The sequence below is a fragment of the Pelmatolapia mariae genome, linkage group LG18, assembly GCF_036321145.2.
Source record: "Pelmatolapia mariae isolate MD_Pm_ZW linkage group LG18, Pm_UMD_F_2, whole genome shotgun sequence".
In the NCBI taxonomy this organism is placed as follows: Eukaryota; Metazoa; Chordata; class Actinopteri; order Cichliformes; family Cichlidae; genus Pelmatolapia; species Pelmatolapia mariae.
The window spans coordinates 11053700-11071471 of record NC_086243.1 but is presented as its reverse complement, the minus strand read 5'-3'; the positions used below and the strand labels follow the sequence as shown (position 1 = coordinate 11071471).

General features: G+C 42.4%; 2 protein-coding genes across 2 annotated transcripts; one reads left to right on the top strand and one right to left on the bottom strand.

Annotated features, from left to right (window-relative positions):
• Nucleotides 1–548: 548 nt before the first annotated feature.
• Nucleotides 549–7308, top strand: grk7a (G protein-coupled receptor kinase 7a). The gene is made up of 4 exons (XM_063461601.1): nt 549–1324; nt 2532–2987; nt 5224–5504; nt 5646–7308. The coding sequence occupies exons 1-4, from the start codon at nt 728–730 to the stop codon at nt 5983–5985; spliced, it is 1674 nt and encodes a 557-aa protein (XP_063317671.1). The 5' UTR covers nt 549–727; the 3' UTR covers nt 5986–7308.
• A 2763-nt stretch (nt 7309–10071) lies between these two features.
• atp1b3a (ATPase Na+/K+ transporting subunit beta 3a) lies at nt 10072–16673 on the bottom strand. The gene is made up of 7 exons (XM_063461875.1): nt 16255–16673; nt 14915–15043; nt 12983–13081; nt 12634–12824; nt 12392–12442; nt 11762–11848; nt 10072–11671 (listed from the first exon to the last, which is right to left on the bottom strand). Exons 1-7 carry the CDS (start codon nt 16364–16366, stop codon nt 11504–11506), a joined length of 837 nt encoding a protein of 278 aa, XP_063317945.1. The 5' UTR covers nt 16367–16673; the 3' UTR covers nt 10072–11503.
• Nucleotides 16674–17772: the final 1099 nt, after the last annotated feature.

Here is a 17772-nt window from a genome sequence, read left to right as displayed (position 1 = left end):
TATAAAATCATATTGTGATATGATAACACCCTAAACATGAACTAAGTAAACATTTGGCTGTTGTCTAAGAAAATAGAGTCTTGTGGTAAGCATTCTCTTGAATGTCCTCAGTAGGTGTCATTGTGACGTGCTGATCAGTGATGAATGAGGTGAATCATGAGAATGAAAGTGTGAGGGCAAAAAAAGAAGCAGACAGATTAGGAGCAAGCTCTCTAATGTATCTGCTCTCTTGAGTCTGGATGAGGGGAAAGAGAAAAAAGTAGGATGCTGATGAACTACATTGCTTAATCGTGACTCACTCTTCCCAGAGTACTTTATACTTATTTCTGATCTTTTACTACCTCAACATTAAATGCATAGTCAACAGAACTCACTGAACTACTCAAAGACTACTGAACACCATGAATAAATATAGAGGGCTACAAAGCCTCTTACGACAGAGCCCGCTTACGATTCCCTTTCCGTGCTCAGCATCCTTGAATAGACCACACAAAGATCCTTAAGCCAAAATCCCTCCCTGGTATTTAATTCTAAATGAGTAATTACTGGGTGTGTCAGTGTGTCTTAGGTTTGCAGGTAGACTGGGTAAGGGAGCTCATTTGCACGGTGACTTTTGAGCAAATTGCGCCGTCATACAGACACACATTCTGAAAGTGACAGGGTATCCATCGGCACCCACTGAAGAACCCAGTTTCTTAGGGGGGACAGACAACATACAGCTGTCAAGATGTGTGACATGGGGGGACTGGATAACCTGGTGGCCAACACGGCCTACCTAAAAGCTCAGGGTGGCGATGACAAGGAGATGAAAAAGCGGCGTCGCAGCTTGTCTCTCCCCAAGCCTGAGGCGTGCACGTCAATACGAGCTACCATTGAAAAGGACTTTACATCGCTTTGCGAAAGGCAGCCTATTGGCAAAAAGTTTTTCCGCGAGTTCCTTGCAAGTAACAATGAATTTAAGCTTGCCGCAGAGTTCTTGGATGAGTTGTATGACTGGGATCTGGCTGAAGGAGCAACAAAAGACAAGGCACGCCAAAACATCATGACCAAGTATTGCAAGGCTGACTCCAAGAGCTTTCTGACATTTCTTACTGGAGAGGCTGCTGACAAATGCAAATCTGTCACCGATGCCAATTTCGAGGAGGTGATGAAAGGCAAGGTCCAGGAAGGTGTAAGAGAATTTCTGAAAGGAAAACCCTTCACAGATTATCAGACCAGCCCGTTCTTTGACAAATTCCTCCAGTGGAAGGAGTACGAGAAACAGCCCGTCAGTGACAAATACTTCTATGAGTTCAGAACTCTAGGAAAAGGAGGCTTTGGAGAGGTAAGCATGCAAATACATCTCAATTAATTTATTTGAGTTGCAGGAGTCATCCCATTATGACCATAGAGTATGGATAAAGCTAAACTAAGCTGTAGAGGTGTGCTCGCTTTTAAGTAAATCACATAATTATCTTTAAGTTTTAACATGTCTGAGACTGACCATGAAGTCACATACCACACAGGCATTACAGCTTAAATTTTGCCTTGCTTTTCACAAGGTATTACTTTGTTTAATTGGTTTAGGGATTGTGTCTTTTCAAAACACCTGAGGATTAAAGAACATATGAAAGCTTTCAACCCAGTGACTGAAAGTGCACTTTTATTTAAAATATTATATTTTTAAAAAACTGCTGTGTAAGCATATTAACTGAGCAGTAATTATATTAGTGGATTAGTGGAGAGCAGTATGAAATTATGTAAACGGCAAAAACAAAATGTATTGAGAGGCACCAAAAATATATGTGTGTAAAAATGCTTTTATCTCATCATGGCTTAGGCTGACAGTGTCTAATGCACTGATAGAGGACCCACAATTGAACCCTGAGGAACCTTTTTACTGTCAAGTCAGGCTCTGACAAACAGGCTTAAATAAACAAACATATAACAATGCAACTTGCTCAGAAAATTAATACAATAGAAGTCCAAAGAGCAATTTAGTCACCACAAAAAATTATACTATATCTGTTTAATGTAAATGTGGAGATTTTGGCGATAATCTGGTGAAAATTTGCTGTGACTGTTATTGCTTTGTGCTAAATCAGCATACACAGTGGTTGAGAGTTAAGCAATGAGTCCAGTCTTTTCATTTAGCTAGTAAAGTAGAAATCACCTTTGAATTATAAACAATGATAAGTGAAGTGACTTTTCAGATAGTGGGCCTTGACTGCAAGAGAGGTGTCGGATTTGGCAAGGCATCACTGGCAAGGGTCAAGCTAGATTATCATCTTAAACATTAAGTCCTGCACCACTCTCTGGATTTATGATCATATTTAGTGTGAAATTCTGAAATAGGAACATTTAAGTTTTAAAGGATAAGTCACATCTATTTTCTTATGTACATTTTGTTAATACTAAAGTAGAGAGTGGGAGCTATCCGATCAGTCAGTAAGCTACCAGAAGACCATGCTTTTTTGTAGTAAAATGAATTAGAATGATTTGATTAACATCTGGAAGCTAACATTCCTAACAAGTAACGTGTTTTCCTCCAGGTATGTGCTGTTCAGGTCAAGAACACGGGCCAGATGTATGCCTGCAAGAAGTTGTGTAAAAAGCGTCTGAAGAAGAAGGGAGGTGAGAAGATGGCCCTGTTGGAGAAGAAAATCTTAGAGAAGGTTAACAGCCTGTTCCTGGTCAACTTGTCGTATGCTTATGACAGCAAGACCCACCTGTGCCTTGTCATGACCCTGATGAATGGAGGAGACCTCAAGTACCACATTTACAACATAGGCTATGATGGCAAGGGTGCGGACAAGGGCATTGAGATGAAACGCATCATCCACTACACAGCGCAGATCACCACTGGCATTCTGCACCTGCACGCCATGAATATAATATATCGTGACATGAAACCAGAGAACGTGTTGCTTGATAGCCAAGGCCAGTGCCGACTTTCAGATTTGGGTCTGGCCATAGAAATCATTCCAGAGAAGACTGTCACCCAGATGGTGAGTAGATGTCCCACACAACAGTGATGTTATAAATTTAGATGGCAGGGTTTTCTTTTCCACTTTTAACAAGATGCAGAACAACACGTACACTGAGTTTCACTCTTAAGCGCTTAGAAATCTGTTAGCATTAGAGCCACAGCTATATGATGCCAGGACTGATTATAGGATTTCATAGTGGCTCCATAGTGTAGTGGTTTACACATTTCCCTAACAAGCAAAAGACCCCTGGTTTAATTCCAGGAGGATTGCATCAGGAGCGGCATCCAGTGTAAAAACTCAAACATGTGGAACTACCCACTGTGGTGACTCCTTGTGAATGAGTGGGCAGCCAAAGTACAGTAAAAAATATCTACCATAAATGGGCTATTAGTCAAAGACCCTGAAGCAGCATAAGGCATATTTTGCTGCTCGCAAAATATCCTGTGCTGACTCATGCTCTTATAGACATATTTTTGTCAACTCATCATAAACCACACATATACATACACAAGCTTTGATTTCCACCACGTCTTTTTCAATTATCCGAAGACAGGTGGAGGTAAGATACTGGGCAGATGTCAGTCCTGGTTTGGCGTTTACTTTAAATCCGGACAGGGATTACTGGATTCCTTAAGGATCTGTGCGATGAGAGTCTCTGAATCGATTATATAAGTCATTTGATCCTTTAGCGGTCAGATTATAGCTGGGCTATTTATAGGCCACCATTTTGTGTTAGAGATCTTGCAGGTGCAGTGCTTTTAAAAGTACCGCTTGCTCAGTGTAAGAAGGTCTCCCTGAAGAATCTGGTCACAGGGATTTAGTTATTTCTGGCACCTTGCCTTAGCTGTGCTGCACTGTCTTTCAACAGCACATACATAACATATCAGTCTCTTGCTTTACTCCCAAGAAAAGGAAATCGAGATACAATGTTCTCACTGAGTGGTCACACCAGTGGTTGCATAGTTAATTAAAATGATAATAATAATTGTGATTTCCTGACAAAAACATGTTTTTGACAAACGGTAGGTAATGCTAACACTAAATTATACCCCACTGTATACATCTAAGGACCAGGGTTTCTTTAGGGCTTACCTGCTGCAGCAAAGAGTAAGCTCTTGGCTATATGAAAGTCCAGTAAGCTCATTATCACGTACTCTGATGCTCCTCAGCCAGCCAAAGTGACTAGGCTAACCTTTACAGGCAAGGCTGGCTTTGGACCCCTAATCCTCTTAGTGGAATTACACAAGTCTGTCCCAGATTAGATTGACAGATTCAGGTAAAACGTACGCTGAATATGTTTAGATGTGCTACTTTGCAAACACGTCTAATACGGTTCTTTAAAAACACTAAAAACACACTGAAATCAGATGAACTTTGATTTAAAATTTGTGACACGAGTGGTCATACATGTTTGTTTTTTTTTTATAGTTGCACAGGGAGCAAACTGGAAAATGAATGCATTTCACTAGTTTTGCATGCTTGGTGTCTTGTAATATAAAATACATAATTAATGTTTAAACAGTATACAGCGTGCCAATAAGTCACAGGGCAGACATGTAACAGGCAATACTTTAGTTTCCATTCACCTAGTCTTTCTATCTTTGGACTGTAGGTGGAGCACCTGGGTATACATGGAGGACACCCTAGCTCCACATAGTAAATGCATTTTTGGTGTCACTATAGCAGGACAGTGAATCCTGTAGTTCCTACTGTTTGCTTGCAGTAGCTTTTTAAGTTTTATATCAGTTTACGGTATATGTCCATTAGTAATTCATGACTATGTGCTGTCTGGTATTATTTCTGCTGGAAGCTATAGTATCCAGAAATGGCTGTCCCTTATATAAGAGGCCGGACAGCTCTGTCAGTGCGTAGACATACACAACTCTTGACAGGTAGTAGGCTTAGCAATAGGATTAAGCTCCTGGTCCGAGGCTAGATGTGGGGTCATATAGGGAAAGCAAGGATGAGATGGGAGCAGAAGGGCAGGAAGAAAGTAGGGAATAGAGTGACAGGTGAAAGTTAAAGAGACAAGATGTGAAGACTTTATAAAGATTTTTAGCTCTCTCTTTTCTGTTGAGGGGTTTGGCCACATGCTATAATACTATACCTACTTTTTGCTTGGTGTTATGTGCTTCCTCCTTAAATGGTCTTACAAGTTTCAAGTTTCGGAATAAATATGAAACATCTTCCATTAGGTCAGAATATCTAATGAAGTGTTTATTGTATTTGAATCTCATATTCGTCCTTCATCCAGGCTGGTACTGGAGCCTACATGGCCCCTGAGATCCTGACCAAAACTCCATACAGGACATCAGTGGACTGGTGGGCCCTGGGCTGCAGTATCTATGAGATGGTGGCTGGCTACACACCTTTTAAAGGCCCTGAGAGCAAAAAGGAGAAGGTTGAGAAGGAAGAGGTGCAGAGGCGCATCCAAAATGAGGAGCCAAAGTGGGAGCACAAGTGCTTTGATGCACCAACCAAGGACATAATCCAGCTGTTCCTCAAGAAAAAAATTGACGAGCGTCTGGGCATGAGGTAAGTGGCTCTTTTATCCAAGAATTTTATTGCCATTTGTGAATTTGTGATGTCTAAATGCTGCCCTTGAGTTGCCACATGGATCGGACATTGCAATTCACAAACTCTGATGGAGAAGTGTATTTTTTGTCTTTTCATTAGGAACAACATGGAGGATCCCAGGAAGCACGAGTGGTTCAAGACCATCAACTTTCCCCGCCTGGAGGCAGGGCTGGTTGACCCTCCATGGGTCCCCAAGCCCAACGTTGTCTATGCCAAGGACACTGGTGACATCGCTGAGTTTTCTGAGATCAAGGGCATCGAGTTCGACGCCAATGACGAGAAATTCTTTAGGGAGTTTAGCACAGGCGCTGTACCCATCCCATGGCAGCAGGAGATGATCGACACTGGACTATTTGATGAGCTCAATGATCCCAACAGGAAAGAAGGTGGAGGAGGTCTCGATGATGACAAGAAGTCTGGCACGTGTACGTTGCTGTGAGCAGCCACATTCGATATGAAACAACAGTATTAACATTCAGTATTTTGTTTTCTAAACTCATGTAAAAAAGAAAAAAAGTTTTATGAGAGGCGAACACGAGTGTCTCTGTCGAGAAAGACGCACCGTCCCTCTCTTGTAAGGATGTCCATGGCATAGGGAAGCAGTAAAGTATGAAGGATTTGACAATGTGTTTCGAGCACTGTCGCTCAGGTTCACAGCTTCTTTTTCTTTTCTAATGTTGTAGCTTTGCAACGACTTTGACCATAAATGACTGCTAGGAGAAAGCGTTACTAAAGTTTTCATTAATGACACACATTAGAGGAGTAAGAGGAGCAAGTTAAAGCAATATGTTTGTGCCAGAACTACCTTATTACTTTATAAAGTTCCTGTCTAAGAGGTTCAGTGTGTGTGGTTTTATCAGCTGAAGCAGTGTTGTGTTACAAGCAAACAGGAACAACCACACATGTAGACATTCAATAGAATTGGAGGAGGTTCATTTGTAGCGAACTGTAGAATTTCAGAGCACTTTCCTTGCTGTCATCAGATCACGCTGTTTCTACGACGAAAGTGCTTTTTATCTAACACCATGTGGCGGACATAATTGTGTTTTTTTAGTCACCTGTTGTGATCCTAAATCTGACAATTAGGATTGCATTTACACTGAATGTTTTAGTTTTATAAGACCAACTGTTACAATTGTATGTATTGTATATAAAGAAATATATATATATATATATATATATATCTATGCACAGAGAGAAAGGAAAATATTGTATGTAAGTAATTTATAATATAGAATTAAATGAAAGAGAGTGAAGAATACCAAAAACCTCTTCAGTGAGTCCCTCTGCTGTTGGTGCTGTGAGCCTCTGCTTGTAGTGAGAAATGGAGACTCTCTCTCTGGGATTTTGGGGGAGAGATGAGTGCTGAAAAAGCAGCTCATTGCTGCACATGAAAGATTACAATTTAGACAGATTGAGCAATAAATTCCTGAACCAGGAATGCACAGGTTGCTTTATACTGGCCCTGAAACGCTAACTCAGGGCTCCTTTCTTAGATTGAGATGATGCTGTTTTGGTTGTTGGGCTGAGTCTAGAGACTCTAGAGACAGACAGTTTAGTGCAAAGAAAATTTGTGTCCTTCTTGTTTACTCGTCTCAGAGTTTTTAAATTTCCAGATCTTGCGCAGAGGTCAGTTTTTACAGGTAATTTTAATAAGTACACGATGCATGTAAATATAAAATGAGAGGAATTGCTACACTAGATGATGTACAGCACAGCAGACATTTCCTTGAATTGTGACTCATTTGAATAAATTAAAATGTCTTTTAAAAAGTGTCGTTCTTCACTCATGAATATTCATGTGTTTGTCATTTGTTGTCACCTTGAAGCCTGAACATTTCCACCACCAGCATCAGAGAGCGTCCCAAATGGAGTCATGCTGCGCATGTTCTCTGGGCTAAATATAACCACAGGGATAGTGCTGCTGAGAACTCTGGAGTAAAACCTAAAAATATCAGTCGCATTAATCCCTTTAGGATGCTGACTACATTCAGGCTCTGCTCCAAACTGGCATGTTTAGCTCATGGCTGATAAGGCGATAACCAGTGTTATCCTTGCGCCTTCTTCGCTCAAATCAGCTTCAAATCCCTTCAAGTTCTGTAGCATCTCAGCTTTACTGCAAAGAATCTGAGCAAAAATCAAAAGTTAAATGTGATGCAGCTGTAAAACATTTCACAGCTTTATCACGTTTGGTCTCTCCTTTTTTAGTGAAATATGAATGAAATTAAAAGTCAACCCTTAAACGTATCCTGGTGGCTGTGATGGCTAGAAGGGGAAAATATGAAATGATCATGGAAGACACTAACACGTGAAACACTCATTTATGTGTGAGTTCTTCATGTCAGAGCGGTTTATTTTACATGTTTGCCCACCTCCTTTGTCCATACAGCTGAAGAAGTTTACTTTCTTTTGTCTCCAGTACCAGTTGTTCAGTCCAACTCAAGGACGGTAAGAGCTTAGCAGAACTTAAGGTGGATTCTTGCTGCAGCTAAACCCCGACAGATTATCTCATGTAGCAGGACTTGGGTTCAGACTGCTGTTGACAACGAAGGACTGAGCTGCTGCAGCCCAGGGGCGCTGCAGGAGCCGGGCAGATGAAGGCGCTGTGAAATTAGAGTGGACAGGTGTGATCCGAATGCCTCTACTGATGTATTCTGACCTCTACAGCCATTTCAGACTCAGTTACAGGTCTGGCCTTATGCACAAATACCAGGCTAGACTAGGTTTCTGAGAAATGAGGAAAAGACTGTTGAGGTTATAAAGATGAACAAATCTTTACGGACTAATGATTGTTTAGATTTTATTTAAGCATGTACCTGCTAAGTTCAAATGCCACACCAAGACCTGCTCCCTTGCAGTTCGTCATCCAACAAGCAGCACTGTGTTAGTGCCACGCTCACTCCTAAACTGTTCTTGCTTCTGGCTCCCTCGTGTGCCAGCAAATATGTGCTGCAACTGCGGTGAGAGTACTTAGAGGCTGAAGATAAACAATCCCAGGCTTCAATAAACAACTGCGGTCCCGCACTAGCTCTCTTTCCAGTCCCAGAGGTATGAAGCAGAATTGGGAATTTAAACAAGTACAATTATGTAATTTTATGATGCATCCAAAAATACAATTATACATTCCTTTGTTCAGTCACAGGATGGGCGAAATTAAGATGAGCCCTAAAAATGAATTGATACATGCATGAAAACATGTCCTTGTTAAAGATTAAATAAGTGTTTTGGGGGGGGGTTGTGACCCATTACAACAATCGTGCCTAGGTTTGGCTCTGGGCATCAGGTGTCTGAGTTGTTATCAGTTCCTCCAAAGACAGAATCCCCCTCCATCTTTACACATGGCTTCATTTATGTAACTGTGCCTGGACAAAAGAGGTCAAATCATTGTTATTTCACAAGAGGAAGAAAAGCTGCTTTTGTTTTTATTGTTGCTATTATTTCTTTTTTTCCTAGAGCATGACAACCTCTGGAATTTATCTCAACTCCAATAAAAAAAGGAAAAAAATAAATAAAGAAAAGCTGACTATACTCAGTGGACACTATGACATCTGCAGATCTGCCTTAATTCTTCATGACTTGGATTCATCAGGGTGTTGGAAACTTTTGGTCCATATTAACATAATAGCATCACACAGTCGCTGCAGATTTGTTAGCTGCACATGTATGATGCTAATCTCCTGTTTCACCGCATCCCAAAGGTGCTCTGTTGGAATGAGATCTGGTGACTATGGCGGTTTGAGTACGGTGAACTCATTATCATGTTTAAGAACCCAGTTTGACATCATTTGTGCTCTGTGACATGGTGCACTATCCTGCTGGGAAGATGGGCAGAGTGCAGTCACAAACACAAACTGTGGTCAGCAACAATGCTCGGGTAGGCTGCGGTGTTTAAACGATGCTCAGCTGGTAATTTTGACGACCAAATGGTTTCATCTCATTTAAATTCTGGCCCTACTATCTGAATGTGACTCAGCAGAGTGGACAGTGTTTATCCAAATCTTCTGTTTCTCCAGTTTTAGTGACTCTGTGCAAATATTAGCTTCAGTCTCCTGTTCTCAGGTCTTCTGCTTCAAGGTTTGACATGTTGCACATTCAGAGATGGTCTTCTGCATAAACTGGTTGTAATGAGTTATTTAAATAGTTGTTACCTTCTTATTACCTTGAAGCAATCTGACCATTCTCTTCTGTCCTCTGGCATCAAAAAGGCATTTTCTTCCAGAGAACTGCTGTTCTCTTATATTTTCTCTTTTTCAGACTATTCTCCGTAAAGAGATGATTCAGAGTAATCAGCTAAAACGAGCACATCTGGCAACCATGCCTTTCTTCTCCATTCTGACGCTCCGTAATCAGAACTTCAGCAGGTCATCTTCCATGTCTGCACAGCGTCTACTATATTAGATATTGGTGCAAAAAAGCAAATTGTTGTAAAGAATCAGAATCAGTGAAGTTTGACTTGGATGCTGACAGAATTTAAGGTAGAATTTGAATGAAGGAAAACAAAACACAACACAGGACTCAATTTTTTCTTCAAAATCACTTATCCCACAATTTATTTCATCAGGTCTTAAGGCACCCTGAAGAGATGTTACAAGTTGTTCGTTCAAATGCGGGTTCCTTTTAAGACTGTGTAAACATAGCTTTGAATAAGATATTTTCCTGTAAATCTTTGTTTAAATTATTTCTTTACAGTGCACAGACATTGTGTTTTTGTGACAAAAATACAGTGTGAATTAAGTAAATATGGTAAGATAGTTTATATATATATACATTGAAGAGTAATAGATTGGCAGACAATCAGATCAACAGGCTGAAGAAGAGAGAAAAACTAACAATCTTTGAGACCCAGATAGATATACAGATCACGTATAGATATACAGTACATAGTTACAGTGAACTTTTGAGTTTTGCAACAACGCTTTTTCCAGCGCCTCTCCGCCTTAAAAGCTAATTTTTACACCGTACCTTCTCGCGAGTGAGTGCGCGCCCGTGTCGCCTTGAACCACAGTCGACACGACAGCACCCCCCGCCCCCTGCCCCGCGAGGTGGTCTCAAGTCCCGGAGGGCTCACCCACGTGTTTGCTATTGCAGTGGAGAGGTGAGTAAACAGGAAGACGGGCAGACAGACAGACGGACATGCAGACAGACGAACACACAGCACAAGACTGGGTTGTGGCTACGCGGACCACAAGACAAAGATCTATCTATAATTCCCCTAAATATGATATAGGATCACAATGTATTTATAGTAGAAAGGGACTTTGTAATTGGCATTTCATATACAGGGATACAGTGGCTATACTTGATTATCACGGTATGTTTCCATGAAGTCTTTGTGATGTGCGACGAATAATACTCTGGAGATGTTCTACTTTCTCAGTTATACTATACAGCAAGATAAAAATCCTCTCCACACTGATGATAATACTGAATCCATACAGTTTAAGAGATGAAAGCAACACTCTCTTCCCTGGCAGCGGGAAGCTCTAAAAACAAATTTAAACAAAATTGTTTCATCAACAATTACACAACAGCTCCAAATGGCTTGGTTGCAATGGCTATAAGTTATCGAATCACGTCAATACAAATAAAGAAAAAAAAAACATAACTGAGCGGAGGATGAACAGTGCAATAGGTGAATAGGGAAGGGAGGGGAAGGGGGAAAGGGGAGGGAGGGCGTGTGGATGGACGGACTCAGGAGCGGAGCCTGTGCTTTGTTATGAGGGTCTTTGAGGAGGTCAGCGAGGAATCGTTAAGAAAAGAAAAGTCAGAAATGTCATGAAAGCAGCATGTGGTACCACTGTATCACTGACTGTGTTGTGCCACATCCCAAAATGCCGCCTTTGTGACGTTTTGACGATTCCTTCCTTTTCTTAAAAAAAATAATAAAATAAAATAAAGATAAATCCTTAGTGGGCAGCTTCAATTAGATTTCCTTTCACAGGCTGTATATTTGCCTTTTACTCCACCACCTTAACCCTGAACGTTACGCGGCCCAGGAATTTATCCCGCTCGTCGTTGTTGCGCAGGTTGGTGCCCTCTACCCTGCACTCCACGGCCAGCTCCTTGTTGTAGTCCTCCTTGGTGAGCAGCAGCTTCACAGCCACCAGGGGCTGCATGTAGTTCTCCTGCATCAGGACCAAGGCGATCATTTATTAGTAACACATCACTTATTGGGCAGGTTAGTGGACATTGTCCGGCTGTAGTTAAATACTTACATGGGCTTTCTTGCCGTAGTAGGGGAAATACATCTTATCAATGCGGCCCTCACTTGGGAAGTAGTGCATTTGGACCGGGTGGTCTTTCTGCAAGGCAGGACACGTCTCAGAGTAAAGATTTTACAATGAAGTAATTCATTTAATGTCGAATTAATGAGACATATTCCGAGACCACATGAAACGGGACGGAACAAGACAGAAAAGTGAGGACTCTCTGCTGTTAGCGAGGAGGTTTAAATGAAGTGGAAAACACGATGCGTTCCGCTCAATCCAGAAAAGTGACATTTCTGGCAGAAAACTCACACCGATTAGATTAAAATAGACTTTAGAATGGCACTAAGACTGGTTTAGAGTCACCTGCATAATGGCATGTTACATAATGAAAATGTGTTAACACCCCTACTGGCCTTATCCTGTAAAATTTACATATTTATCTTACCCTAAAGCCATCAGTGACAGCATGCAGGAAGATATCAGACACAACACAAACAAAAAGAAGGAAGAAATGAAAGCGAGATCAACAGAAAGAAAACAGTGAAACTGTTATGTTTTTATATGAAAGAAATAAAAAAGACAAAAAATACACATACAAGCCAGCAGGACAAGTGTAATGTAGAGAAAATGCTTTACTTTGACCGTGCAGTTGATGTAGGGATCCCCAATTGGCTTCAGGCCAATAATCTACGAAAGGAGAGAAACAGGAAGAGAGGTTGAAACTGTGCACGACTGCTGCTTGTGTGGGTCCAGAATTAGAAATCATTTATTTTTGGGAACTCTCAGCACAGGGACAAATAAGTGGAGAATAGAGGCTGTGCGGAAAACAGGAAAAGGCCGCGCGTTTCCCTGGATCTGTGAGAAATAGCGGGTGTTACCCTGTTCATCTTCAGCAGCACACAGGGCTTTCCTTCTTGATATCCAAAGTCGGTGTCGGAAAGGCCAGAGCACAAACTCAGGGAGGTCCTCCTGAAGGGACAAACTTTCTTTGTCATCTCACCGCCGTCCTGCATGTAATACTCTCCTGGAATGCACTCCTCGTTGTTCTCCTGCATCGAATCGTTGTATCCTGATGCAGAGACAGAGATGGATTGAGGTACAGCGTATTCAGATATTTGGCAAGAGTCAGTGGAAAAAGATCAGAGAGAGGGAGAGTGGTATTCTTTTTATTACAGCTTGCTTTCAATCTGTTTAATTTATCCGTGCATTAGAGCAAAGTGCACTTACTTTGCAGGAAGGATTCCAGATGGTTGACATAGGTTTTGTAGTTTTTTGAGTCAGATTTGTTGAAAGTAATGTCCAGTGAATTTGGACGAATCACCAACCCTGTAACGAGACATAAGGTAAACGAAGGAAAGAGGTGGACACATACTCACACACACCCTGAATGCGTTTCAGGTAGGTGGTGCTGTGGGGATGGCACTGTGAGTTGGACAGGCCCTCTCAGCACTTGAGCCAAATAAAAAGCCACTTTCAGCTGCTCCCTTATTCACACGGGGTCGCCACAGCGGGTAGCTCCGCTTATTTGATTTGGCAGATTTTTTACGCTTGATGCCCTTCCTGACACAACCCCAAAGGGATTTGTGTCCCTCCCGGGATCAAGCTGGGAAGCTTTCACTCGTTAGGCCAATGTGTAAACCACCATACTACGGAGCACTGAAGCCAAAACGAAAATAATATTTGCTGCAAAATTGAGATCATTTATGAATGTTTTATAATATAATATGATTGTGAGCTTTTAAATAAAGAATAATGTTAGTCTCTGAAAGCTTCTCCTCCAATCCAAGATGAATCACCAGAATACAATCAATCATCTAATAAAAATTACTTGAAACACAAACCAGACACAGCCATCAACTCGGAGGAAGCCAGATTTACACATTGAACATCAACACAAAAATCGAAACTATCAACAGCAATCAGCATTGATTACTGTCAGAGATGACACCAAAAACAACACGGCGCCTGCAACTTGATTTTTATCTTTCAAACATTGTTATGTCCTGCCAAAGCCATCGATGATCTCGTAACAAGTATGCCACATTTTATACAACCACACTGTCTAGCAGCAGGTCTGCATCAGCGGTTATGAATAACAATTACCCTGTTATTAAGTGTCATTTATGCTGACGGTATGTTGGCAGAGCATAAAAAAAATTGGCTCTGCATACAGCTGAGAGTTTAAAAAGTATGTTTTCAGGATTCACCCTGAAGCCCTTCATCATGGCATTGCTATCCAGCTGGTAATAAATGTTAGCCTTCTGTTTGTCAGCTAAGAAATAGCAAGCAGCATAGTTGGGCTGTCACCATGAGTACTGTAGAAGAACCTGATTCTGATAATCTATTAAAAGGATTCATTTGGAAATCTGAAATTCACTTCTGCATGGCCATCTTCATGCTGCACTCCTGCTTACAGGTGTGGTGACTGCACTGTGGGCAGGGAGATCAACTGAACCCAAGTAACCTTAGAGCCATTACATCTGCTGTTAACTCTTTACCCCAAGAAAGCCTACTAGGATTAATCTTTAAAGCTCAGAAGTTAGTGAGGGTGGTCTCTTCCTGTCTACCCTTGGAAAAACCTGGAAACTATTCTAATGGTCATCAAACCACGCCTATACAGAGTTATCAAAACTCATCATTAAAGGTGGAGGTGAATGATGTCCTAATACGCAGATATAGAAATAATCATGGTGAATTTATGCTACAAGGTTGTGTCTGTTTGGGTTGGTATTCGGTGTGAAACCATGGGTTCCTGCCAAGCAGTCCTCCAAAAACCAACAACACCTAGTTCAAAGTAGATGAAGATGCTGATTGGTTGTGGGCGGGAACAGGGCAGGGAGTTCACTGTGAACGAGAAAAGCGGGATAAAACATTGCAACTTTTGGCTATCTTTGATTGTCTGTGGGCTGTAGAACCATTTTCCCCTCTTTATACACTCGGAAAGAAAACACTCAGCCAACAGCATCCACTGGTGATATCACACAGGAAGAGTCTTCAAAATAGATCGATGTAAAAAGCAGCTGTTATGCAGTGCTTTATTGTGACAGCACCTTATTGGTGCAGGCATTAATAATGAATGCCTGGATGAGTGATGCTGCCAGGAACAGAAAAGGAAAAGTCCAGTTACTCCTGTGTATTTTAATCTTGAGAGATACTAACCTGGCTCTGGAACGCGGTCTCTGTACCTCGGCACATAGTCATCCAGAGTGAGCAGCATCACCCACATGGTCAGAGCGAACATGCCGGCCAAGAAGCAGTAGAAGACCAAGTAGAACAAGAGGATGAGTGCTGGAGGATGTCACAGGAGGAAACACATAAGAGAAAGAGAAAGATGATGGTGATGAGATAAAGAGGGATTCACTGTGATTAACTGCAAATTTTAGCCACAGCCTTACGCTTGATTTCTTTACACTTCCCCTCGTCTTCAGGTCATTTGAATGAACTGTCCCTTTGAGGGAAACCATTTTGAATATGGGAGGAAATTTCACCGACTGCTAACAAATGTGAGGCCCCATTTCACTTCTTTTCAGCCCAAATGTGATTCAAAGATTGCTGCAGTTTCTCGGGGCATCTGCTGTCTCATTTATATAACTGCAGGGAGAGAAAAAGCTGTATTTATGGGAACATCTGACTCAAAATGGTTCACCATCATCCAGCCTGCACAGCACGGATGCCCTCTAAGTTGCCAAAAACGGGGGGTGGGGGGTGGACCCCTCAGCTTCCCGCTGTACACCCCCCCCTCCCTCATTCCACTCCAACAGTATCCCACAATGCACCTGCCTGGTGCATAAAAGAGAGAGAAAGAGGAGAGAGGGAATCCCATTTGACCTTGACAGGCATGCTAATGTGGGCGGCCATGCAACTGCAATGGAGCATCCCACTGCACAGCAGCACAGGGGCGCAGGCAGCCTGACAATCTGCGCTAGCCTATAGGAGCCGGCTGCTAGAGGGAGGGTACCCCTGTTACTACCTTACTCTGGAAATAACTGGGGGATTATTACATAAAATGTATGGCCTGATCAGATATTGATTGTGCCTGTGGCACATTCCTCAGCTATGATGAGCATCTTTCTCAGCTGGGCGCTGCTGTGTCAGTGCAGGTCCCGGATAACTCTGTTAATGCAGATGCTGATCATTCATTAAAAAATATATATATTTAAAAAATGTACAAGGCTGCTGTGACTGATTATCGCCTGCTTGGCTGTTTTTCCCTATGCAGCAGAGACAGACTGCTGCACACCTCTGATAGCATCATTTATCTTGGCGAGCCTCTTGGTACAGGCTTCTCCTTTAACACCTTCACACAGGCCTGTGATGGCTTCTCAGCCATCTATGTGGCACTCATTTAAATCCATCCACAGAAAGAAATTTATAGGAGGCTTTATACCGAAGAGACACGTGGCTATAAATGCTTTGAAAATGAATATAGGATTAGGTATAAGCTCCGTGAATGTCAAAGCGCGGCCACTAACTGACTGCTGTGTAACGGGGATCCTTACCCCAGCTGCTGGCAGTACGACCCAACAGCTCCCCGGTTCTCGGGTTGTAGATGGAGTCCTTCCAGCTGGACACGTTCTCCTTGTTGGCCGCTTTATCCTCGGTGCTCGCCATGGTGATGTGTTTTTTCTTTTTCTTTTTTCTTGGTCCCAAAATGTGCCGTTTCTCCTCCCTAAAAAAATGCAGAAAGCTCAGCGGGCGATGTAATGAGGCAAAAGAAGCCGGCGAGGCGGCAGTGAGTGGTCGGATCAATGATTGGGGAAGGAGTGGGCGGTGTAGAAAGAGAGGGAGAGCAGAAGGAGAGAGAGAGAGAGAGAGCGAGAGAGAGAGAGAGAGAGAGAGAGATGCTCTGGTGGAACAGGAAAAAAAAGGTGAGGAAAGAGGGGAAAAAAATCAGTGACGTCCACACTGGGCCTAACGTGGCAGCTGATGCAGTGCGAGCAGATGGATGCAGATTGGCTAATCACGGGGAGACGCACGGAGACGCAGCGTTACGCGCACTAATTATAAATGGAGCACGCGCCATCATGCTTAATCTCTCGTTTTTATTATGCACCTTAATGGCAGTGCCAACTAAGGAAGAGCCTGGGATCTCCATTTATTAAGTGAGAGATCTTTTATTATTATTATGATGATGATTATTATTATTATAGCTAACACGAGAAAAGCGCAAAAATGGCGCACGGATTACGGATTGTTGGGCACAAAGTGCGTCTGTGGAAACCCTAAAATCACAGTACTGTTAAAAATAACGTGCATCTTTTGCTTTATTACGAAAGTATTCGGACCTATTATAGATGAATTACCGCTCTTCTGCACACAAGTCGTACGCGGTGAGTCACCAAACCAATAACCAATCGGGCTGAGGTGTGTTCGAGCAGCACGGGGCGCGCTGCTAATCACTCCACAGAAAGCTCTGGACGATCACGCTCGTTCACATAAATATGTAGGAGCGAGAGAGCGAGTGATCAAAAGACCAGAAGCCGATCGGGATGCGATTTGCGACCAATTCCCCCCCACAGATATTTGCCTCATTTGCTAACCCTTGTTGCTATGGCAAATAGACTGCGTGTGTGCGTGTAAGTGTGAAAAAGCGAAGGAGGAGGACAAGAAGATTCAGAGTGCGTGATTGTAAACAGATGTGCCCTATTTAACAAAGAAACGCTTTTTTCCACCGCAGACTGAGGCAAGGATGCCATCCTATCATAGCTTCAACCAGTCTCTGTGTCATTAAAAGGAAAATCCTCGCGCCCTGTGGGAGTCCGTGCTTTGCTAGAAGATGACTGAAAGGAGGTTAGATGCCTGTGCAGAAGGGGAGAAGTGGGGCTCAAACAAAAATCCCAAAGCTTAACTTCCAGCCCCCCCGACACTCTGCTGAACACTCCCAGTGTGTCACAGGGAGGGAGAGAAAAAGGGAGTTATATAATGACCCTTGATGCAGGGTTCAGTTCACGTGGGGGGAGGGGGACTGGAGTAGTGGTCGCACTGCATACAGTTCCTGCTGTCAGCTTGAATTTGTT

What these genes read in the sequence shown, in the direction of transcription:
- grk7a (XM_063461601.1), top strand. Translation starts at nt 728, where the DNA reads ATGTGTGACATGGGGGGACTGGATAACCTGGTGGCCAACACGGCCTAC. An exon ending in GAAAAGGAGGCTTTGGAGAG is followed by an intron (nt 1,325 to 2,531) that starts GTAAGCATGCAA and finishes GTTTTCCTCCAG; the next exon opens with GTATGTGCTGTTCAGGTCAA. An exon ending in AGAAGACTGTCACCCAGATG is followed by an intron (nt 2,988 to 5,223) that starts GTGAGTAGATGT and finishes TCCTTCATCCAG; the next exon opens with GCTGGTACTGGAGCCTACAT.
- atp1b3a (XM_063461875.1), bottom strand. Translation starts at nt 16,366, where the DNA reads ATGGCGAGCACCGAGGATAAAGCGGCCAACAAGGAGAACGTGTCCAGC. An exon ending in AGACCGCGTTCCAGAGCCAG is followed by an intron (nt 13,082 to 14,914) that starts GTTAGTATCTCT and finishes GTCTCGTTACAG; the next exon opens with GGTTGGTGATTCGTCCAAAT. An exon ending in ACTACGGCAAGAAAGCCCAT is followed by an intron (nt 11,672 to 11,761) that starts GTAAGTATTTAA and finishes GTCCTGATGCAG; the next exon opens with GAGAACTACATGCAGCCCCT.